At 41.4% G+C, this 25,293-nt stretch overlaps 1 protein-coding gene across 1 annotated transcript; it reads right to left on the bottom strand.

The window, feature by feature from the left end:
* Window positions 1-17,237: 17,237 nt before the first annotated feature.
* On the bottom strand, window positions 17,238-24,953 carry lim2.1 (lens intrinsic membrane protein 2.1). The gene is made up of 5 exons (XM_070893115.1): window positions 24,906-24,953; window positions 24,467-24,641; window positions 19,476-19,625; window positions 19,233-19,367; window positions 17,238-17,299 (listed from the first exon to the last, which is right to left on the bottom strand). Exons 2-5 carry the CDS (start codon window positions 24,639-24,641, stop codon window positions 17,238-17,240), a joined length of 522 nt encoding a protein of 173 aa, XP_070749216.1. The 5' UTR covers window positions 24,906-24,953.
* Window positions 24,954-25,293: the final 340 nt, after the last annotated feature.

Below are 25,293 nucleotides of genomic sequence, written 5' to 3'. Positions count from 1 at the left end.
TAATTCGTTCCATTTATGATGTAACATGTTAATATGTGGATGCGAATTGTCCTTGTGTTAGTACTGCTGACGAATGCAATCATTTGCAGGAGTAACAATGTTATTTAAACCCGCAATACTGGTGATCGGCATTTACTAAATGTAGTTCAATACTTTGCATGTGTTAAAACGATCCGCTTGTTAACGATCATGATATGCAACATCTGCAGGTAAGAAGTGTTTGAGCATATCATTCTACTTGTCACCTGGCGGGGCTGTGTGAGGGAAGGTGTAATAATCGTGATCCGATTCAGGCAGTTATGATTAAATTACTTATCTGTACAGCCTCACAGCCAGAAGATCTCAGTTTTGCCAAGTCCTCCTTAATGATAAAGGCTTTGGATATTTGCATTTATGTCCAGTTTCCTTCCTAGCCTATTCCTGTTTTAATGGACTATCTGTGGCCATATTTGATATGGCTTTACACTAGACTGCAGCTATTCTGTGTCTGTGTAAAGTCTAGACAGTGTGAGAATATATCCTAAAGATGGTTTCACAGTTCTTGCATATTTACGTGCTTTGTATGTTTGCATAGCTAGGGGAGGTGTTGGACCTTGTGATTGTGGGATCCTAGAATTCTATAGAATTGTCTCCTGGACTGGTTTACATTGGCCGAGGGGGTCAGAGAGGAATTTCCTAGTGTTACTGCTTTATTAGCCCTATTTTTTTGCCTCTCCCAGGAGATTACACGGCTGCTGGGGGGAAGGGAACAAGTGACTAGTAGTGTGTGGCAGGTTTGATGGACCAGTTGGTCTTCTGCCCACAATTTTCGTATGTCGGTATAAAGTTTGCCCTAGGTGGACTCAATGACTTCAATCCTCTGTACAGTTCAATGTAACCTTCGGTTAGTTTACAATGTGCATCAACTTGAGTGCGCCCATCCTGACTGTACTGAACACAAGTGACAGGAAGTGAATTCTAGCAGGTAGCATCATACCACTTAAGCTTCACACCGGGTGCAGTATAACTTCAGCCTACTGCGACGCTAAGCTTAAATATGCTCGGATAGTGCATTGGGTCACCTGCATACTTTAAAGTTAGAAAGCAAGAAAGACTTGCATTTATATAGCACCTTTCACGACCTCCAAACGCCCTGAAGCGCTTTACGGCCAATGAGGTACTTTTTGAAGAATAGTCACTGTTGTAATGTAGGAACTACACTTGAATTAATTTAATATTAGGAGAGAGCTCGCATTAATTTACGATTTTTGCTAGCATTAAACAAATAAGCATCCCAGGAGTGGAACGGGAGCTGGAGTCTTTTTGCCACACAGTGCAAGATATCGCGAGCAGGGTAACTGTGATCTATAGGCTGAGCGTTGCAGGCTTGTAAACACCCTTAGTTGTTGGTGGTGGGGGGAGGCAGATCAACCAACCTGGTTTGTTCACTTCTGCTGTTGCTTTGCTCGCGATGTGCATCTGAAATCTTGTCACATCGACACAAAAGGGACGTGTAAGCCTGCGAGGAACTTTCTGAGTCTTATAATTAAAGTTTTAATAGGTGAATTCACATTTAATGTCAAAAGGAGTGTATCTGGGCCACATTATCTTCGGACACTTTCAAGACGATAAACTAATTAGAAGCAGGAATCGTTCGGACCTCTATCTAAGAACGTGAGGCAAATCAATTGAGACATTTCGCAGATTTTAACATAACTTCTCATTTATTAAAACTTTTACCAATGATCTGGGCTGTAAGTGTGTCGAGTAAAACACATTTAGTTTTTCAGAACGATATTTAATATATAAATTCTTAACATGGATCATAAAAGTCTAATTCTGTATTTAGAGGAAATCATTCTGAATGATGTAACTATTTTTATTTTACCCGTTCTCCGCCTCCTCCTTGGTTGCAGTGCTGCACACATGAGACCCACACAGTTCAAATATATCTGTGCTATGTTACCCGCATGCCTTGTGATGTCTTACATTTAACTTGAAGTGCCTTATTTTGCTCCAAGATATCTGTTGTCTTTTCTATCCTATTCATTAGACCTTGCTCCGTTTAATTTCCCTGAATATGTGTTTCTACCTCTTAATCCTATGCTGCTCAATACATATTTAGATGGATATTAGATCCGTGCAATTATACGTGGTTTCCATTGAAGCGATGAGAAAATTATGAATTTATATTTTCATCAAAAACTTAACCTTTAACCTCAATGATTTATTTCACCTTCCTCTCACATCTATTCTATTTACTCTTCTGTCTCTCGCATTCATGTTTTCCTCCTTCACCGCAGGACTAAATAGAGCGGCAGATAATTTCAGTTCATTTCCCATCAAATTGGTGTAATTATTGACATTAAACTCGGGAAAATTACAAGAAGCTACTTGTGTTCCGTCTCCCAGTGCCCGCGCTAATTTGTTGAAATCGAGTTGCCATCACAGTTTCAATCATTTCTTATTAATGCGGAAAGTGATTGAACAGAGGCAGAATTCTCGCAGCCCATGCTATTAGATAATTAGGGAAGATGTTAGAGAGGGGAGAGCTAATCCTTGGGCATGGGGACAGCCGTTCCATCCGATCAGGCAGCTCGGAGAAATTAATTTCTGGAATCAATTAGCGTTAAAAGAACATTACTTCGCCAAGTGCGAGTCACGGTTTCCATATGTATGAGCCGGGGCCAAGGAGAAATGATGAAGGTTTAAGAGACCACAGTGCTGGCAAACAAGAATATTTTAATAAATACACGCCAAGTTGGCAGCAAGTACAGCGCAGGCAAGTTTTGGATGTTGTTTTGTGTGAGTGGAGGTTGGAGAAAATACTTCACCAGGTCTGAAATTCAGGTGAACCAGAATAAATTGTGTCCCTGTCACATCAGGCAGGCAGGAGAAATTAATTTCTCACACCTCACACACACACAGATATACATATAAATGCATATATGTGTCATTTTCTCTCTGTCCTTTCATGTTCCTGCCAGACCAGACTGTTATTATTCTGTACACAGTCAGCTGTGGCTCAATGGGTAGCACACTCGCCTCTGAGTTAGAAGTTGTGGGTTCGAGTCCCACTATCCACAAAAAGCTAGGCTGACACTCCAGTGCAGTGCTGAGGAAGTGCAACGCTGTCGGAGGTGTCGTCTTTCGGATGAGACGTTAAACCGAGGCCCCGTCTGTCCTCTCAGGTGGATGTAAAAGATCCCACGGTACTTTTTCGAAGAAGAGCAGGCGAGTTATCCCCCTATCCCTCAATCAACATAACAAAAAGAGATTATCTGGTCATTATCACATTGCTGTTTGTGTGCAAATTGGCCTTTCCTACATTACGACAGCGGCTACTCTCCAAAAGCACTTCATTGGCTAGAAAGCGGTGGTCATGAAAGGCGCTATATAAATGCAAGCATTTTTTTTACACAGGCAGACCTGAGCATAAATACAATACGGCGAGACTGATTTAAAAAACACACACGGTAACTAGTTGCTGTTAGAGGCAATTGGGAAGGTAAATGAATTAATGGCGATGAAATTGTCCTAATGTACAACTTGTCGATGCCGTCAGAGCAGAGAACAAGAGCTAAGCCGCTTTATTGCCCATCTCATAAAGTGGAAGGCCTGTTATTGAGCTTTCAGAGCACATCTCCTTTTCTCTGGAGCCTCACATGCTTCTAAGCAGCTTCTGAGATTAGTGACAACTCGGTATATGTCTATTGCAGCCACAATCAGGACTGATTCCTTCATCGCAGTCACTCGGAATATAGATCTGCGTTTTCGTACAGAATCGTTACAATACTTACATGCTCACATACTTATTGTATATTGTGAAACGGACACAACCCAGTTATTATAAGGTGTTTTTGCAATGTACCTGGGCCATTTAGATGGTAGTGCTGCTTTTAGCTTTGCAAAAAAGTGGCACTAAATCGATTATAGTATATCAGATGAAATAATATACATCCCTTTCAATTCTTCAGTTCATCGAATTTGTAAATTCTCTGTTAGCAGCATTGCCGTAAACTCACCGGGTCGCCCTATTATTTAATATCTCTTCTGTGCGTTTTGTAACTTGGAAGAAAAAAATCTAAGGTTCTCACTTCCTTTTGAAGTCAATGTTTTGTTTTCCACAAGCCCCCTGTAAATAATCTAGTCTGCCATTTGACACAGTGTAGGAGGCACTGCAAGACTCACAGCTGTTCAGAGTCCACACTTCGAAAATCAAAAACATGTACTTTGTGCAACGATACTAATTGCAACGGATTTAGCTGAAAAGATATCTGCACGCAATCGGAGCAAACAGGGTTATAAACAACAATGGGGGAGGTCGCGACCATCTGTAACTTCTGAAAACACGATTAGGAGTCAAAGAAAAGGCAGTAACCGAATGGCATTCTAAATTGAACTTGAAGTGGCACCGCGATCCCTTCAACCTCTAATTGCCACATTTCCCTGTGAAGGGCGAATTCTTCACTTGCGGTAAGATGGGCTCCGTCATTATTAAAAGGCCAGGATTAAACCCTTGTCAGAATGTAATCGGCCCGATAACGAATAACATTTCTGAATAATACTGTTGCTGCCTGTTTATAATTCCGTGCCACCTCCCGGTATTTACAGCGAAAGAGGATAGTGCCACGTGTCAGCGGCAGAACCAAGAGCTCACCACCGGAGCTTGAGCAGTGTTTGCAGACTGCTGCGTACAGTCAATGCAGCATGTTCATTCACTGTTGGCCGAAATGTTACACTTGCAACATTGCACAAATACCTCATTTAGCAAGCACTCAACGTGACTTTCGGACGAGTTTATGAACACGTGCGACACACGTTATAAAATAGGAAGTTTTATTATAAGAATTCAGCGTGCATTCAATAAAGGAGAGGATCCTATCTCTCCCCTGCTCCCGCATCTATTGGCGTATTATACATACTTATATTTGACATTTGAATCTCGAGAGGATAGCATGTGTACATCATGTTTTGTTATTTAAACCCCAATCGGTTACAAAGCTGAAGAAAGTCATTTATCATCTTGTTTTCCACAGGTGATTAGAATCTGAAAACCTCACAAGTATCATTTCCAGCCACTGTATATACTTCGTTTTCTAAATGAATTTAGGAGGAAATTCTGATAGTTAATGTTATAGGAATATGTATTAGACTTAACTCCAGCAGTATATATATATATATACTACATGCTGCATTTACTGCAAACTGCATTTAATATATATATATATATATCATAATCATAGGCAGTCCCGCGGAATCGAGGAAGACTTGCTTCCATTCCTGAATGAGTTCTTTGGTGGCTGAACAGTCCAATACGAGAGCCACAGACTCTGTCACAGGTGGGACAGACAGTCGTTGAGGAAAGGGGTGGGTGGGATTGGTTTGCCGCACGCTCCTTCCGCTGCCTGCGCTTGACCTCTGCACGCTCTCGGCGATGAGACTCAAAGTGCTCAGCACCCTCCCGGATGCACTTTCTCCACTTAAGGCGGTCTTTGGCCAGGGACTCCCAGGTGTCAGTGGTGATGTCGCACTTTATCAGGGAGGCTTTGAGGGTGTCTTTGTAATGCTTCCACTGCCCACCTTTGGCTCATTTGCTGTGAAGGAGCTCCACATAGAGCACTTGATTTGGGAGTCTCATGTCTGGCATGCAAACTATGTGGCCTGCCCAGCGAAGCTGATCGAGTGTGGTCAGCGCTTCAATGTTGGGGTTGTTAGCCTGGACGAGGACACTGATGTTGGTGTGTCTGTCCTCCCAGGGGATTTGCAGGATCTTGCGGAGACGTCATTGGTAATATATCTCCAGCGACTTGAGGTGTCTTCTGTACATCGTCCATGCCTCTGAGCCATACAGGAGGCTGGGTATTACTTCAGCCCTGTAGACCATGAGCTTCGTGGTAGATTTGAGGGTCTGGTCTTCGAACACTCTGTTCCTCAGGCGGCTGAAGGCTGCACTGGCGCACTGAAGGCAGTGTTGAATCTCCGCATCAATGTCTGCTTTTGTTATCAAGAGGCTCCCGAGGGATGGGAAACGGTCCACGTTGTCGAAGGCCGCGCCGTGGATCTTGATGATTGGGGGGCAGTGCTATGCGGTGAGGACAGGCTGGTGGAGGACCTTTTTCTTACGGATATTTAGCGTAAGGCCCATGCTTTCATATGCCTCAGTAAATACATCCACTGTATCCTGGAATTCAGCCTCAGAATATGCGCAGACGCAGGCGTCGTCTGCGTATACCATAACACACACACGTAAATGAGTATATATACACACACACATATATATATATATATATATATTCACACACATATATATATATATATATTGTGTGTGTGTATAAATGGGTGTGTATACTTGCATATATTTATATATCAATGGAAAAATGTTTGGTTAATTTTATTTTTTTCTATAAATTACTTATTGTACTGCTGAATACAATTAGAAAACTTATGAACATGAACTACTTTATAACAGGGTATAGATACAATTAAAACGTACTTCATACATTGTTTTTGTGCAATTGTGTGATCCGGATTACATTAATGTACCTACAACCTATGAACAGAATATTGCCAACACAGAATTAACAGTTAAAATGATTCACAAGGCCATGAGTGTGTGTGTGTGTTTTTGTTTCTCTTAAATGAATAGAAATGCCCAGTTACCAGGTATTGGATTAAGGAGGAAACAAAGCTGGGCTGGTGTTCCCTATTGTGACTTGTCAAGCTTTGCCACAACTCAGACAGCGGCGCACAGCAGACCAAGGCCGCACTCAGCATGAAACATGGTCAGGCAAAGAATTGCCAATCCACATCTCGGTTGTGCTCAGAGTGGGGTTTGTGTCATTACTCGAGCACTTTAACTCCGAGAAGAGGGGTTTTCGGGACAGATAAAGAGGCTGAGAAATAAATGCAGCTCCAGGGGGATTTCGAACAGATCACCAGACATCTGCAAGCAGAACACAAGAGGGAGGGACGGGAATAATAAGAGAAGTAAACATGAAATGATTACTTGTTGAGTCATGTGAACTAACATTATTGATCGCAACCAATCAATGCAAATGGACTGAAACTAACCGAATACCCGGCCGCATTTCTCATTGAGAAACATATTAAACATTTGATCGAATGAATACGACTTTGTTGATCGGAAAATGTATCAGAATTTCACGTCACCTATGTTTCAAGAAATCGAAGGCAACAAAAACTGTACTGGGTCGTTTGGCACAGACTAGTAACAGTGTGTGAGTGTGAGTATGTGTGTGTGTATATGAGTATTTGTGTTTGTGTGTGTGTCTGTGTAAGTGTGTCTATGTTTATGCGTGAGTATGTGTGAGTGTGAGTATGTGTGTGTGTATATGAGTATTTGTGTTTGTGTGTGTGTCTGTGTAAGTGTGTCTATGTTTATGCGTGAGTATGTGTGAGTGTGAGTGTTTGTGTATGTGTAAGTGTGTGTGTGTTTGTGTGTGTGTCTGTAAGTGTATATGTGTATGAGTGTGTGTGAGAGTGTGGGTGAGTCTGTGTGTGTGTGTGTGAGTGGGTGAGTCTGTGTGTGTGAGTCTGTGTGTCTGTGTAAGTGTGTATGTGTATATGTGTGTGTGTGTGTGAGAGAGAGTGTGTGTGTGTGTGTGTGTGTGTGGGTGGGTGAGTCTGTGTGTGTAAGTGAGTGTGTATATGTGTGAGTCTGTGTATGCGCGCCCCAGGGTGTATCTGAAGTGTGAAGTACACCCACCTTGCATGATAACGGTTTAAGATTACAGATTAAACAATCAATTTATGTATTTTGCTTTAAAAATGTTGCTCTTCAAACGTGTGTCACCTATGTTACTTTAAACGGTTGTAATTTGCAAAGCAGGCAAGAAGGCCATTTTATCACAGTTATAAATGCTAATCAGCTTTACCAGTATTGTCTGTCATATCTAAATGGCAATATTTTCCTGTATAGTATCGCAGGTGCTGTGTACACATCCTGAGTCTCTGTGAATGTTGTCAGTATGCACGTTTATGTTCTTAATTTTAAAGAATTGATACTTAAACAGCGGTTTAATCATTTATTTTACTAATTTATTCTAACCCGAACCCTAACCCTAACCCTTAGACACTCATTTATTGTTTTAAATGTGCTCTTAACGAAAATAACATCTGAATTGCTAGTTTATTATCATAGATATGCGTGATCTAATCTACCTTATTGGAATTCTACTTTAACGATCGAATTCTATTTAATGTTCCATACTTTTACATGCATTGCATTCTATCCACGATATTACCGTGTTGTCCCGAACAACAGACCCAACTTGAAACCGAACTAATTGAGTATTTAAAGAAATATCTATTTTTAATCGGTATAAAGGCAGGACATGATTTTCTGTCCAGATCTTAACAACAAAGATTATTTCCAGTTATAGTCACCAGTTCTGCGTAACACCACATTTTTAATCCCTCAAAATATTCGGACTGTTTCCCCTCAAGAACGATTTACACAACATGAGAAAGGGATTGATCTGGAGCTGCCCAGTCCCACATCCCAGCTACAGGAAAATCAGAAGCGACACCGACACTTCTCGGGGATTCTACACGATTGCAATAATGTTGTTACTGCGAAGAGAAATTAGACAACGCATTTTAAACTCTCCAGGTGTACTATAGGGTGATTCGCGTAAAACTATTGCCTTAAAAAAGGGTCAGAAACTAGGAAAACGTAAAGTCAATGAAAATATTTCTAATGGTTTCGAATCTCTGCAGTGAGACAAAGTGGGTTATGCTATAATACGAAGGATGTGAGCTGTACCCTCCTCTAGAAACGCTGAGTGCAGAGTGGGATAGACAAGGAAGGAAGTGAGTGAGTGACAGACCTGTGGAGTGGGTGTAAGAAAGGTTAGATTTGGTAAATCCCAAGTGTGTCTGCCCAAATTAACTTTATTTTATTCGTTATGGGATGAAATTTGCCGTTCCATAGCTCCTTCTCTTCCAAAGGCCAAACTTCAGAAATTCCAACATCAATAAATGAGTTAGTGGGATGTGGGCTAACTACACCAAGCGTGGCCTGAACAGTCACAGTGGACATCAGGAATATCTCCCCCTCTCCCTCTTTCGGGTTTTTCTTTGGCAGAAGATTGATTTTGATTTCGCTCTTAATCTTTACCTAAATTATGCAACAAAAGATGCTTATTTCAAGTCTTTAACGTCCACCTGAGAGAGCAGACATTTAACGTCTCATCCGAAAGATAGCACTTCCGACAGTGCAGCACGTGCTTAGCACTGCACTGGAGTGTCAGCCTAAATTTTTTTTATGTGCTCAAGTTCCTGGAGTGGGGCTTAAACCACAACCTTCTGACTCAGAGATGAGGGTGCTACCCACTGAGCTAGAGCTGACAGCCAAGTAGAACCTTATTCAACAGTGCTCGGCTCCTGCCTCCTGGTTAGGAGAGAGCTTTGTGAATCCTGCATGCATGTAGACAGGTAACTGTTTAAAGTATGGGGAGAGGAGAATCTCTGTTCTCTAAATTTTTATCCTAATCTCAAGGATAGTTGAGCACATAATCCAGGCCGACCCTTCAGTGTAGCACTGATGGAGTGCTGTTCAAGGAGGCTTTGAGGGTGTCCTTTAAACATTTCCTCTGCACACCTGGGGCTCGCTTGCCGCGTAGGAGTTCCAAGTAGAGCATTTGCTTTGGGAGTCTCGTGTTGGGCATGTGAACAATGTGGCTCGCTCAACGGAGCTGGTCGAGTGTGGTCAGTGTTTTGTTGCTGGGGATGTTGACCTGATCGAGAACATTGACATTGATGCATCTGTCCTCTCAGGTTATTTGCAAGATCTTGCGGAGAAATCGTTGGTGATATTTCTCCAGTGATTTGAGATATCTACTATATATGGTTCACATCTCCGAGCCATACAGGAGGGCGGATATCACTACAGCCCTATAGACCTTAAGCTTGGTGCCAGATTTGATGGCCTGATCTTCGAACACACTCTTCCTCAGGCAGCCGAAGGCTGCACTGGTTCACTGGAGGCGGTGTTGAACCTCGTCATCGATGTCTGCCCTTGCTGATAATAGGCTCCCAAGGTATGGAAAGTGGTCCACGTTGTCCAGAGCCGCGCCCTGGATCTTGATGACTGGGGGGGGGCAGTGCTGTGTGGTGGAATTAGGTTGGTGGAGGACCTTTGTCTTACGGATGTTTAATGTGAGGCCCATGCTTTCGTATGCCTCAGTGAAGATGTTGACTATGACTTGGAGTTCAGTCTCTGAATGTGCACAGACACATGCATCGTCCGCGTACTGTAGCTTGACGACAGAGGTTGGGATGGTCTTGGATCTGGCTTGGAGACGATGAAGGTTGAACAGGTTCCCACTGATTCTGTAGTTTAGTTCCACTCCAGCAGGGAGCTAGTTGAATGTGAGGTGGAGCATTGCAGTGAGGAAGATTGAGAAGAGACCCATGCTTTCATACGTCTTGGTGAAGATGTTGCCGATGACTTCGAGTTCAGCCTCTGAATTTGCACAGACGCAAGCGTCGTCCGCGTACTGTAGTGTAGTGGAATAGAGTACAGTCCAAGGTCATGCATATTGCCTTTTCTATTGCAAGAGTTTAAGACTTGCCTTCATTTTTATGCCAGGAATAAAGTAAGTCCTACAGTTAGACCTCAACGACCTGCATCAATCCAATAAGTCTGTGACATATACCCAGCAGTTCAGGATCATTCAGTGTTTCTCCTGCTTGTGAAATTTTCTCCCGGTCCATGTCTTCACCTGGAACTCAGACTGACTATGCAGAACTTCAACTGTTGGATTAAGAAAGAATTTGCATTAATATAGCACCTTTCACATCCTCAAGAGATACCAATGCACAGCCAACTCTCCATGACAAGGTTCCACAAGCAGCAAATGAGAAAAATAGCCAACTAATCTTTTATTTTTATTCATTCCAGGATGTGGGTGTCATTGGCAAGGCCAGCATTTATTGCCCATCGCTAATTGCCCTTGAGAAGGTGGTGGTGAGCTGCTTTCTTGAATGCTGCAGTCCTTGTGGTGAAGGAACTCCCAATGCGCTGTTAGGGAGGGAGCTCCAGGGTTTTGACTCAGTGATGATGAAGGAACGGCGATTTACTTCCAAATCAGGATGGCGTGTGACTTGGAGAGGAACTTGCCGGTGGTCGTGTTCCCATGTACCTGTTGCCCTTGTTCTTCTGGTCGATAAAGGTCACAGGTCATATATCACTGTTCCTTCATTGTTGCTGGGTCAAAATCCTGGAACTCCCTCCCTAACAGCACTGTGGGAGTACCTTCACCACATGGACTGCAGTGGTTCAAGAAGGCGGCTCAAGGGAAATTAGGGATGAGCAATAACTGCTGGCCTTGCCAGTGACGTCCACATCCCGGAACGAATTTTTAAAAAATTGTACAATGGGATTTTTCCATCACTGAGCAGGCAAACACAACCATAGTTTAATATCTCGTCTGAAGATTGCACTGAAGTGTCAGTCTAAATTATGTGTTCAAGCGCAGGCTTGAACCATCGACCTTCTGACTCAAAGAATATTATCACTGAGCCAAACTGATACCCAAGCAGTTAGCCATTATTTGCTGTATCATTCATGCCCTGATCCAGCAGTAGACTTTAACCTAGGTAGAGCACCGCCCCTACTTCACCAGTATGACACTTACCTATCTATTTCCCACAGCAGCTCTTCTTGTAGCCCTTAGTGCTAAATTATGTACAGTTTTGTGCTCTGATCCATGGCCATTAGGAATGCAGCTTTGAATTTGGGAACGTAGGACATGTGTAATTTTAGAAAATAAGTAAAAATGAAAGATGAGACAAGGTCATTTGACCTGTCCAACTCATTCCTCTGGTATTCAAACTCATCTTGCCTGACATCAAACTAGGCGTCTGGACATGTTTGACTCTCTAACTATATCTACTAGATTAAATAACATTTTTAGAAGACCTGTTTTATACTGCTTCTCGCCCTGCTATTCATTCCCTGAAGAAGTTGATTGCTTTTTATCACCTGGTTCCACAGGCACCTGCTGGCCTCCTAATCTGTATGTCTCACTTACTCACTGAATAAACTCACTGAGCCATTGAGGGAGCCACAGTATTTAGCAGTGCTGCCAGGAACCGATGAGGACAATAATCTTCTAGTGGAGTTGCATTGATCAGTTTAAGGAAAACATGTGAAGCTGAAAGCATTCTTCAGAATCTGTGTGTGTTACTTCTTATTATTCATGGAATGTGGGCATTGCTGGCAAGGCTAGCATTTATTGCCCACCTTGAATTATCCTTGAGAAGGTGGTTCTGAGCTGCCTTCTTGAACCTCTGCAGTCCTTGTGATGAAGGAACTCCCACAGTGTTGTTTGGGAGGGAGTTCCAGGGTTTTGACTCAGCGACGATGAAGGAATGGTGATATATTGCCAAGTCAGGATGGAGTGTGACATGGAGAGGAACTTGCTGGTGGTCGTGTTCCCATGTGCCTGTTGCCCTTGTCCTTCTAGTTGATAGAGATCACAGGTTTTGGAGGTGCTGTCATGAGGCCACAATGTCATTATTGTTTCCATTTGAATCCACCATGTCTTGTTCCTGTGTAGTAGCTTTGAAAGAATTATTGTCAAGGGTTTTCCATAATCCAGTAGCTTTATAGATAGTCCTCCAGGTCTGTGATGTATCGCTAGACCATCAGAGTTTTGAATGAACCAAGTGACTTCTGATGTTCTTAAAAGTTAAGTTCATAACTTTATTTTTATGACATTCATATTATTTAGAGAAAGATAGATTTATGAAAAATCACTTTCATGCCTTTGGTAACAGCACTACTCCAAAGTGCTTGACCTCACACTTTCCAACATTATACTCCATCTGCAAAATTTTTGCCCACTCATTTTTCAATAGATTACATAGAAATTTCATATGGTATATATAACGACATTATGCTCCTATGGTAAAACTGTCTTGTAGTTTTTCTTTGCATTCTGAAAACATCAGGGTTAAGTTATTAGGGCACCTGACCTTGTTATAGCTGTCTCCTATGCTATTTGGCATAATGTTAAGAAACAAATAACCAGATGGTCTGTGAGGCGGACCTCGCCAATTCATCCAGTATTGTCATAGCACAAGGATCGTGCTAGAGGGCGCTGCTCCCCACTTTTTGCAGTCATTTTGTATTTCAATACGAGACAAACATGAGATCTTATGTTAGAATGAGACGTAAATATATTTTCTGTAATTCTTTTTGCACAAACTTTTATATAATTATTTCACTATTTAGATATTTGTTAGAAATGAGCAGAGAACGATTTTATCATTTATGATTTCTCTGCCTCTAATGGCAAATTAGTTTGTAGAACAAGTGTATGTTCAAATCAAATCCCAGACGATGCCTACTCGCTGCGAAGGAAAAGCAAGTTGACAATTCTAATATGTGACCTATGTTAGCTTAAGGGTCTCAGGCAAGCCCACCATTCATCAATTTATGGAAAAATGGATTGGGCTTTATATTTGTGTATATGGCTTCATAAATGGTGCCTACCTTGATCCCTTTCAATTGTCTTACTTAAACTAATCCGATTAATTTTGATGAAGCCCTGTAATTTCAGCAACAGAACTAGCATACAACACTGACTGAAGTTCACAATAACTCGAATGTGCCCACAGTATCAAGAATTGAGCTGGATATAGAGATATCCAGTGAGTGGGCAAAAATTTTGCAGATGGAGTATAATGTTGGAAAGTGTGAGGTCAAGCACTTTGGCGGAAAAAAATCAAAGAGCAAGTTTTTATTAAAATGGAGAAAGATTGCAAAGTGCTGCAGTACAGCGATCCTGTGGGTACTTGTGCATGAAACACAAAAGGATAGTATGTAGGTACAGCAAGTGATCAGGAAGGCCAATAGTATCTTGGCCTTTATTGCAAAGGGGATGGAGTATAAAAGCAGGGAAGTCTTGCTACAGCTATACAAGATATTAGTGAGGCCACACCTGGAATACTGCGTGCAGTTTTGGTTTCCATATTTACGAAAAGATATACTTGCTTTGGAGGCAGTTCAGAGAAGGTTCACTAGGTTGATTACGGGGATGAGGGGTTGATTTATGAGGAAAGGTTGAGTAGGTTGGGCCTCTACTCATTGGAATTCAGAAGAATGAGAGGTAATCTTATCAAAACGTATAAGATTATGAGGGGGCTTGACAAGGTGGTGCAGAGAGGATATTTCCACTGATGAGGGGGCGCTAGAACTAGAGGGCATGATCTTAGAATAAGGGGCCGCCCATTTAAAACAGAGATGAGGAGGAATTTCTTCTCTGAGGGTTGTAAATCTGTGGAATTTGCTGCCTCAGAGAGCTGTAGAAGATGGGACATTGAATAAATTTAGGACAGAAATAGACAGTTTCTTGAATGATAAGGGGGTAAAGGGTTGAATGGGCTGAATGGCCGACTCCTGCATCTATTTTCTATGTTTCTATGTTATGGGGAGCGGGTGGGGAAGTGGAGCTGAATCCATGATCAGATCAGCCATGATCATATTGAATGGCAGAGCAGGCTCACGGGGCCATATGGCCTACTCCTGTTCCTATTTCTTATATTCTTATGTTCTTATATGTTCTTGACTACTTGATGTAACTGCACCTACCACGCCACAGTTGACATCATCATAAGGTTCGATATCAGCGATTACACTGAAGGAAACTGATACTTTTAAAATTGGCAGGATCTAAATCATTGTACGCACAATAATACATTTAAGTGTAAGTATTACATTGGCCTGGAATTTGCAGTCAGCCCACAAAGATCAAGCAATCTCTGGGGTGTTGATTTCAGCTCTCCCTATCTGGGGTGAAATCAAACGGATCACCAGCGTCCCGCAGCAGTGATGTAATCGAGTTGGCTAAGCAGCCAGTCACATTGACGAATTCTCACAGACAGCAAACCAGGAAGTAAAATGCACAGATTATAATTTACTTTTAATAGATTTTACAGAAAGGGAAAGAAAGATTGCGGCATACACAAAGGATTAAGGGAGAAGCTGAAATATCATAAACATATTAAAAAAATATTAAAAACTTGTAATTCTTAATCATATTAATGGAAAAATTCCACAAACTCCACAAATATAAAATTAGTGTTTCAGGACCAGAACGGGTGTTTAGCAGTCAGTACACCGTTAAAAACCCAGTTATACCTCTTTAACAAGGCTTAATAATTTCGGGTTTTTTAACAGTGATATTCCATCGTAAAAGGGGATGTTTTCGTTAGTGCAAGTGATTTGAATTGATTGCGGGCTCTGGGGATTTTTGTGGTGGAGCAAGGAATGACTGACCGCATTTATCTGCGCTCGCACTAAACCCTGAATTTGGGGCCAGTTTCAGAGTGGTAATGACAGCGAACGCTTATAGTTTTGCTGACATTACCACCACAAAATCTGGATCAATATGTTAACATTAGCTGGGCTTCACTTAATAACAGGAAATTGTTTACTATCAGCATTAAATTACTTCACAGACTATATTGAAGCATTGATACTCTTCCAGTGTTTACACAGAAGTATGTAATGTTTCTCCTCAGATAGTAGGCGTGCTGTGCTTTCCTCTGCAGTGCTCTGGGACAGGTCTGTGGTGAGCTATTCTGGTCCCCCTGATGAATATTGTCGGGGGATCGACCCCAGTGTTCTTACAGCCTCAAGCCTCAGTTATACTGCACCAATACTGGGAAAATTTCTGACAGCATAGTCCGCAGGCAGCCAGTACAACAAAAGCAAATCTAGGAAACAGTCTATTTGCAGATCTTTGTTTTTAATCACAGCTCAGCTAGTTGTTTAGCCATTCAACCAAAACAAATGTAACAGAAACTGCTTAACACAAACACATATAGAAAACAGTGAGGCAATGGATTTAATCTGCTGAGCATTAACATTTTGATAATCAGGGAACATTTTATGCTTAGATCAGGATTCTGTATTGAAATGAATCAGGAATTCTATTCACGAGAGTGAATGAGAATGGCTTAGTCCACTGCAATGCTATACAGTAGGAGTGAATAGCAGGAGCTTTGGTCCCCATGGATATCTATATAATGGGAATGGACTGGAAGCAGTTGGGCTCATTGAAATTCAATTAAATGGATGGAATTCTATAAAGTGGAAGGTAGTTTGGAGTCTGCAGAAATTTTATACAATGGTAGCAAAAGGGAAGTGGCTTGGTCCTTTCAAATTTTACATTACGGAAAATTATTTTGGATACTGGACTTGTTTTTCTGAATTCAAGTGACGTGAACTAAATTCAGATATAATTTGTAACGGAATCCTGCATTTTAAGACATAAAATGTAGTCATCTCTATTATTCTGTCACCTGTAAGGGAAAACTAGCTCAGGTGCACACTGCAGAGCAGGAGGCAGTGGTCTGAGTCGGCACATTGTAAATCAGAGGCCTGGACAAAAAATCCAGAGGACGTGAGTACATGTCCCACCATGGCAGTTTGAGAATTTGAATTAAAAAAAAATGCATTTAAGAAAAAAAGCTGGTATCAGTAAAAGTGACCATGAAACTGTCAGATTGTCAATAAAATCCAACTGGTTCGCAAATGTCCTTGAGGGAAGTAAATCTGTCGTCCTTACCTGGTCTGGCCTATATGTGATTCCAGCCCTATGCCAATATGATTGACTTTTAACTGCCATCTGAAGTGGCCTGGTGAGCCACTCAGTTGTGTCAAACCGCTACACCATCTTTGCAGGGCAACTAGGAATGGGCAATAAATGCCGACCTTGCCAGCTTGCCTGCATCTTTAGAATGATTATATTTTAAAAAACCTCCACAAAGATTATTTAATGACACTGCAGTAGGAGTTTAGGTTTGCTTATCGTTAGTAGTTGTTCAAGGAACATTTATTAAGTAAAATAAAGTGAGTGCAATGAATTCAGTTTAGTTTCAGGTTTTGCCATTTCCAATACATCAAAATAAGCTAATAAATAGATTCTTTACTTGTACATAACACTGGAAACTGGATAACTGTCTCTCCATTATTTTATTACTTTGTGGAGAAATTCACACAACATTCCTGAAAGTACTTGAGAACATTTTCGTGCCTTTTTAAAACTTTATTTCTCTGATGCTGTAATTAGAAAATCTACAACCAAGTCCTGAAAACATAGCTACGATTTGTTTCAATTTCAAACTAACTTTCTAAGGAGAATGAAAAAATACCACTTCATAATATGGGACTCCTTGCATAATGATGGTCAGTTATATAATTCAATTTCTTTAGATGTAGTCTAGCGAGAATTTGAGCTTTGTGGACTCTCATGCATACGATAGGCACACATGTAGAAGATACCTAGGAAAGAAATGAAATAATATATTTGTGTTCTTTCAACAAATCAGCATAGCAGAGCGATCAATTGCAAAATGACACAATAATGAACCAAAAACATGTACAATTACAACATGTACATGTACGGTAGCCAAGTGGTTATGATGCAAGACCAGCAACGCAGAGGTTATGAGTTCACCACAGCAAGTTGTGAAACTGAATTCAATGAATCTGAAAGTGATCATTAATATCCTTCAGAGAACGAGCTGGCTTATAATGTGCATAGAAGATGCCTGATAAAAGCAGGCATTGGAGCACTGAAGAGAGTTGCACAGTGTGTAAAAGAAGCCAGGTATCCCTGTAAAAGGACGTCTGATGACTGAAAGGAAGGAAGTTATAGATCATAAGCTAACTGTAAGATCATTCCGTTCTTTCTTGTGTTCTTGCCAGGTCTCTGTCAATCATATTGGGTGAAATTAACACAGCCTTCACATCCATTGCAGTGGCGGCCTAACTGCTCCATTGAGGAAGGAATGGTCTTATTGCATTTCAGTTTTACTAAAAAAGTAAAGCAGAGATGAATATGCAAGGATTTAACATATTTTCACAGCTCTTCCTGTTGGCCAATCAGATTTTCAAGATAGAAAGCAACAGATTGTCCTGTCACCGCCCCTCATCCCTTTTTATAGGAACATAGGAACAGGAGTAGGCCATTGAGCCCCTCGAGCCAGTTCTGCCATTGAATGAGATCATGGCTGATCTGTGATCTAACTCCACATATTCATCTTTGCCCCATATCCCTTAATACCTTTGGTTAACAAAAATCTATCAGTCTCAGATTTAAAATTAACAATTGATCTAGCATCAATTGCCATTTGCAGAAGAGAGCTCCAAACTTCTACCAACCTTTGTGTGTTTCTTAATTTCACTCCTGAAAGGCCTGGCTCTAATTTTTCGACTATTCCCTCTAGTTCTGGGCTCCCCAACCAGTGGAAATAGTTTATTTTTTATATGTTATTGCCACTGTACTCATCAGCGCCCTACTGTTTAACAAAGTATATTTTAAAAAGTAGTAGAAGAGGGGAGAAAAATTAAATTAGAATTAATATTTCTTTATATATGTTTTGAAAAAGATCTGATGCTGAGAATCTTTTGTCTAAAAAGTTCACTGTTGAAGCTCGCCTGATGGTTCATTATATGTCCAACACATTGTGAGCCATACACATCAGGAAGGCTCCAGCTTCAATCCCTGGATTTTGTCAGGTTAATTGATCTCAACTAGGTTGGCATAATTGATCTCAGTGTCCCTGGGCTTGGGAGAGAAAAATCGGGCAGGGCTTCTGCTCCTGATGGCTCTCCAGTGATCTATGTGTGTGCGTGTGTGTCTGTCTGCAGAGAAATTTTGGTGAGAAGACGATTATGTGATATCCCCTAACAGGTAAAATAATTTGCAAATGCTCACCATGACAGCTCACGCATGAAAAAAAATTGTACTAGGATATAGGTGTAATGTGGAATTGTGCCCCAGCACTTTCAGGAGAGTGGGGAAATTAGCTTTTGATAATCCATTGTAATGCCAATTGTCCAGAGACAACAACAACAACAAATATTTATCTTTAACATAGTCAAACATCCCAAGGCGCTTCACAGGAGTATTATGAGATTTAAAAAATTAACACCGAGCTGCATAAGTAGAAATTAGCGCAGGTGACCAAAAGCTTGGTCAAAGAGATAGGTTTTAAGGAGCGTGTTGAAGGAGGAAAGAGAGGTTGAGAGGCGGGGAGGTTTAGGCAGAGAGTTCCAGTGCTTGGGGCCTAGGCAACAGAAGGCATGGCCACCAATGGTTGAGCGATTATAATCAGAGGTGCTCAAGAGAGCAGAATAAGAGGAGCGCAGGCAGAGAGAGACCGTATAGACCGTAAAGGAATTCATCTCTTTTTTTAAGATAATGTCTTACCTGCAAAGAAGGTGAGCACCACGGACACCCAACCAACGATATAGGACCAGGAGAAGCGCCAATTGCCATACCGCTTACCATAATAGTTTACTGTGACCGCTGTATAAATAGCCATGGCAATCAACACAAACAAACCTGCAAAATAAAAAGAATATGTATATTAAGAATAAAAGTTAAGACATATTGGAAAAAATGAATGGTGTCACGGCCTCTGTGATGTTTGAAAGCATTCACATTACTTACATGAGATAAAGTACAAGATGCCTGCGGCGAACGTTTTATCAAATTTGTTGAAGGATGAGTAATGCATAAATGCCATGATGCCAATAATTAAGCCAATGAAGCATGCCAATAGGGATAGGATCATGAATGCTCGTGTGGCATCCCAGTATGCTGGAACAGGTCAGGAGAAACAAAGCATTAGTTACTTATCGTTATACATCAGAACAAAATCAATTTAAATTCTGCTCTAACTAGTGGCAAAAGACAATATAGGAAAACTGAGAAATAGACAAAGGGACAGAAATTCTGTCGCTTAGTGCCCCTGGAAAGAGTTGGAACAGGGGCGCTAAAGGGGTCGTTGCGCTAACCAGTAACACTCAGGAGCGTCAAGCAAGTGTGCAACGACCCTGGTTTAGACAGCACTATGATTTTTGTTTCGCACTGACCCTGTAGCGCTCCATAGCGTGCCATAGTGGGACCGCCTGGGAAAGCGAGCGGTCCGAGCTGTTCCAGCTATGGTAAGGGAAGAAATGATTACATGAGGTACGTGTGATTGTTTTTTTTTTTATTTTTGCGATTTATCTGCATGTGAGGAGAGCAAGGAATTGGAATGATTTTTGTGGATTTTTTTGTGGATTTTTTTTCCAGGGAAGCCGCTCTCAGGTTGCTCCGAGACTAGCTCTTTAGCTCCGGAATTTCAGTTGCTCAGCCAGTCTAACACCCTAACAGAGGTGTGGAATGTCTCCTTTAGCATTCCGCTCCACACTCAGGGCCCAGCTGCTGAATTTTGTGGCTGCAGACGCAAACCGTTTCCCGTGCAACATTTACCGCCTCGTCGCCATTAGCACCCTAAGTAGTCTCCAACCCAATTGTCACCCCAAAGTATTATATTAAGCCATAAAGACAGGCTGGTTATAAACCTACTGAATAGTTTCAAATAAATTGGGTTGTTTTTTTCTCCCCTCAAAATGGGACTAAAGGCAGACAAGTCCCCTGGACCTGATGGCTTACATCCTCTGGTCTTGAGAGAAGTGGCTGTAGAGATAGTGGATACATTGGTTGTAATCTATCAAAATTCCCTGGATTCTGGGACAGTCCCAGCGGATTGGAAAATCACAAATGTAATGCCCCTATTTGCAAAAGAAGGCAGACAACAAGCAGGAAACTATAGCCCAGTTAGCCTAACATCTGTTGTTGGGAAAATGCTGGAGTCCATTATTAAGGAAACAATAGCGGGGCATTTGGAAAAGCATAATTCAATCAAGCAGAGTCAACATGGTTTTATGGAAGGGAAATCATGTTTGACTAATTTGATGGAGTTCTTTGAGGATGTAACAGGTAGGGTGGATAAGGGGGAATCAGTGGATGTGGTGTATTTGGATTTCTAGAAGGCATTCGATAAGGTGCCACATAAAAGGTTACTGCACAAGATGAAAGTTCACGGGGTTGTGGGTAATATATTCGCATGGATAGAGGATTGGCTAACTAAGAGAATACAGAAAGTTGGGATAAATGGGTCATTTTCCAGTTGGCAAACAATGACTAGTGGGGTGCCGCAAGGATCGGTGCTGTGTCCTCAACTATTTACAATCTATATTAATGATTTGGATGAAGGGACCGAGTGTAATGTAGCCAAGTTTGCTGATGATACAAAGATGGGTAGGAAAGCAAATTGTGAGGAGGACACACAAAATCTGCAAAGACAGGCTAAGTGAAAGGACAAATATTTTACAGATGGAGTATAATGTGGGAAAATGTGAGGTTATCCACCTTGGCAGAAAAATAGAAAAGCAAATTATAATTTAAATGGAGAAAAATTGCAAAGTACTGCAGTACAGAGAGACCTGGGGGTCCTTGTGTATGAAACACAAAACGTTAGTATGCAGGTACAGCAAGTAATCAGGAAGGCAAATGGAATGTTGGCCTTTATTGCAAGGAGGATAGATTATAAAAGCAGAGAAGTCCTGCGACAAATGTACAGGGTATTGGTGAGGACACATCTAGAGTACTGCATACAGTTTTGGTCTCCGTATTTAAGGAAGGATATACTTGTATTGGAGGCTGTTCAGAGAAGGTTCACGAGGTTCATTCCGGAGATGAGGGGGTTGACTTATGAAAATGGGTTGAGTAGGTTGGGCTTATTCTCACTGGAGTTCAGAAGAATGAGAGGTGATCTTATCGAAGAATATAAGATGACGAGAGGGCGCGACAAGGTGGATACAGAGAGGACATACCCTCAGAATAAGGGCCGCTCATTTAAAACTGAGATGAGGAGGAATTTCTTCTCTCAGAGGGTTGTAAATCAATGGAATTATCTGCCCCAGAGAGCTGTGGAGGCTGGGTCATTGAATATATTTAAGGCGGAAGACAGATTTTTGAGTAAGGGAATAAAGGGTTATGGGGAGCGGTCAGGGAAGTGAAGCTTAGTCCATGATCAGATCAGCCATGATCTTAATAAATGGTGGAGCAGGCTCGAGGGGCCAGATGGCCTACTCCTGCTCCTATTTCTTATGTTCTTATTTTCTTATGTGAGCTGATGACCATTGTAGTCCAGATTAGAAATGTTACCATACTGTTAGTATTGTGTGCCTCTCACAGGATAAACAGTGCAAGTGAGACATCCCTGATAACACCAGGGCTTTAATTTGCTGCCTTTATTTTGATGGAAAGTTAAAAGTCCCTGATTACACCAAGCACCATTCCAGAGAAGGTTATTGTCTAAAGGACATAGATGCGTTAGAGATGGTGCAACAATGATTCACTAGATTGATCCCTGGAATGAGAGGGTTGTCCTATGAGGAAAGATTGAGTAGATTGGGCCTATACTCTCTGACGTTCAGAAGAATGAGAGGTGATCTCAAGGAAATATATCAGACACTGAGTGGGATTGACAGGGTTGTTTCCCCTGGCTGGAGAGTCTAGAACGAGGGGGCACAGTCTCAGCATAAGGGTATGTCCTCTCTGTATCCACCTTGTCGAGCCCTCTCATCATCTCATATTCTTCGATAAGATCACCTCTCATTCTTCTGAACTCCAGTGAGAATAAGCCCAACCTACTCAACCCATTTTCATAAGTCAACCCCCTCATCTCCGGAATGAACCTCGTGAACCTTCTCTGAACAGCCTCCAATACAAGTATATCCTTCCTTAAATACGGAGACCAAAACTGTATGCAGTACTCTAGATGTGTCCTCACCAATACCCTGTACATTTGTCGCAGGACTTCTCTGCTTTTATAACTGAGATTAGAAGGAATTTCTTCACTCAGAGGGTTGTAAATCTTTGGAATTCTCTACCCCAAAGGGCTGTGGATGCTGAATCAACTACAGTCAAGGCTGAGATAAATAGATTTTTGGAGTCTAGGGGAATCAAGGGATATGGGGATCGGGCAGGAAAGTAAAGTTGAGGTCGGTGATCAGCCATGATCTTTTTGAATGACGATGCAGGCTTGAAGGGCCTTATGGCCTCCTCCTGCTCCTAATTCTTATGTTCTAATCTAGGACATAAACATAACATGGTGAGAAATTACAGCAAAAATGATTTAATGATTTGGAATACCATTAATGAGGGTAAATATTAATTTACTCTGATTCATTAGTGGAAATATTCTGTTAATACACATATTAAATAAGGTAAATTATAAAATTAGGTAAATTGATTGTTATCTGCTAAAGGCAGAGCAGTGAATATTCATGTGAATTTTTCTTTTGTACGTTCTTTGTCTATTGAAGCTGTTACAATCTACACTAGAATTACTCCATTCTGTTGAAATAAAGACACATGTTAACACAATACTGAATAGTGGGACAGTTCTCAATATTTCAACATACACCTTTTTATTCAAAGCACTGTTCATTGTTCGAAATGCAAAGGGCAGACTGAAAATGTGAACGGTCAGGACTGCACAGATATATTGAGAATAAAAAGTCCACAATTGCTGAAAATCAAGAAATGCTGGAAACGGTTGGTCAGTATCTGAACAGGAAAGAATAATATTTTGGGTGGAGCCCATTTCTGATGAAGAGTCACATCCAAATTATTCCCCGATATGTCCCCACCACGATTTAATTTTGTTTCTGTGCAGATATGTTTGTTTCATGTGGACCAGAACAAACAACTGACTTTGCTTTCATTGCCAGTGTCTGTGACTTGAGAATTGAGGTTTGAATGTTGGGATACCTGGAAAAAGGACACCATGCATTTACAGATATAAATATTTATCACGCAAATTAATCTCTTGGGGTGTTGCTCGTGAGAGAAAAATGATTTTTAATTGTCTCTCCTCATGTGTTGGCTTTCTCTCTTGAAATTGTTCTGCCTTCCCCTCTTTTTCTCATCTTGCACTCTATTTGTCTACCCCCGTCTCTGTATTCTTCTCACACTTTCTTTGTTTTCTCTGTATCTTTCTGCTTGTCTTCAACTACTTTTTCTGTATGTTTTTCATCTCTCTGTATACCTATTGAGTACAATCTCTATGCGGTGGCACCATGACTGAGGCAGTGGGCCTGATGAACCAGATGGTATTTTCTAGCCCTCTCTCTATGTTCCTATCGTGTTCCCTCTGTGCGTGTGTGTGCTTTCTCTCTCTCTCTCTCTCTCTCTCTCTAAGTACACCTCCTACTCAGTCTTTGAAATCATTTAAAACAATAACCCCAATTACTGCCTCATCTGTGATCAGCTCACTCAGCACAGCCTTGGAGTTGACCCTCACATGGAGCCTTTACTAACTAAACCGTCAGGGAAGCTACGATTGTGTCATCTTACATCACAGGAACAATTGCCGTCTAACAATTTCCTGCCTTTGTTTGAGAGGGAAAAAGTACCTCTGCACCCTAACTGCCATTTTTATATATAAACAAAATCCCTAATATCGGCTAATGATCTTGAACGATTATTCTACTTATACTCAAATCCTCAATAAAGTTTGTGAATTGGATTAATTAAATTTCTAAATTGTTGTCTTCATTCGCTATACTATGAACTCCATTCATGCCTGCTTTCAATCTCCTTACCAACACTGTCAGTGTGTAGATAGCATTTTGCTGGCAAGCAATATCTCCATAGTCCCTGGTGCATAAAACTGCCAGAATGGCGGTACTGCATCCAGTAATCAGTTGCCGTGGAAACAACTAGTAGGATATTGCCCACACCGGCACAGAACAAGCCTCCTCCCATAAAACTGTACATCTTGTTATTGGAGATGCAATCTATAAAAGGAAATGCACAAGGAAGGTACAGATTATTATTCATTTTAGATACTTTGAGTTAATTCAATTTCTATAAACAGCAACAACTGTACATAAAGCAAATTCTTTTTGGGTGTTTGGTGCATGATTGTGAAGAAAAATGTTGTTTCTCCAGATTTCATAGAATAATATCCTCCTTTGCCGACAGTTGGAGCGGAGAACATAGCAAGTGTTAACCCTTCGTATACTGATTGCTTTCTGCAACTTTCAAAGGGCGTATTGGTCCTAAAATTCATGAGGCCTGCTCCACTGGTGCAAGTGTGGCAGAGTGGACCCAGTGTGTGGCCACACACCCTTTCCCAAATTGCAGGGGCGGGGTCATTCAGGTGGCTGGCGTGGGTGCATCATGTCCATAAGAGTGCTTCAGAAGCACCACCATGAACCATTGGCCAGAATATCTGAGCATTCCTATTCTCCAATGGCAGAATGGAGACCGTGGAATGGATTGACACAAATCTTTTTCATATTTTTTGCTCCCAATGTATCGATTACCCTTCCATTGTAAAGGTTTGGGTTTGCTCTCGGCAGAACTCAGAGAGAGTTCTGCTGAGGCCTTTTAAGGGAATAAAGGGTATAATTCCTGGTGAGCCTCT

Source organism: Pristiophorus japonicus, chromosome 11 (assembly GCF_044704955.1).
Source record: "Pristiophorus japonicus isolate sPriJap1 chromosome 11, sPriJap1.hap1, whole genome shotgun sequence".
NCBI classification, from domain to species: Eukaryota; Metazoa; Chordata; class Chondrichthyes; family Pristiophoridae; genus Pristiophorus; species Pristiophorus japonicus.
Note: the sequence above shows the minus strand (reverse complement) of the source record. Positions and strands in the feature narration are given on the sequence as shown.

What these genes read in the sequence shown, in the direction of transcription:
- lim2.1 (XM_070893115.1), bottom strand. Translation starts at nt 24,641, where the DNA reads ATGTACAGTTTTATGGGAGGAGGCTTGTTCTGTGCCGGTGTGGGCAAT. An exon ending in TCTACACACTGACAGTGTTG is followed by an intron (nt 19,626 to 24,466) that starts GTAAGGAGATTG and finishes GACCTGTTCCAG; the next exon opens with CATACTGGGATGCCACACGA. An exon ending in GGTGCTCACCTTCTTTGCAG is followed by an intron (nt 17,300 to 19,232) that starts GTAAGACATTAT and finishes TTTCTTTCCTAG; the next exon opens with GTATCTTCTACATGTGTGCC.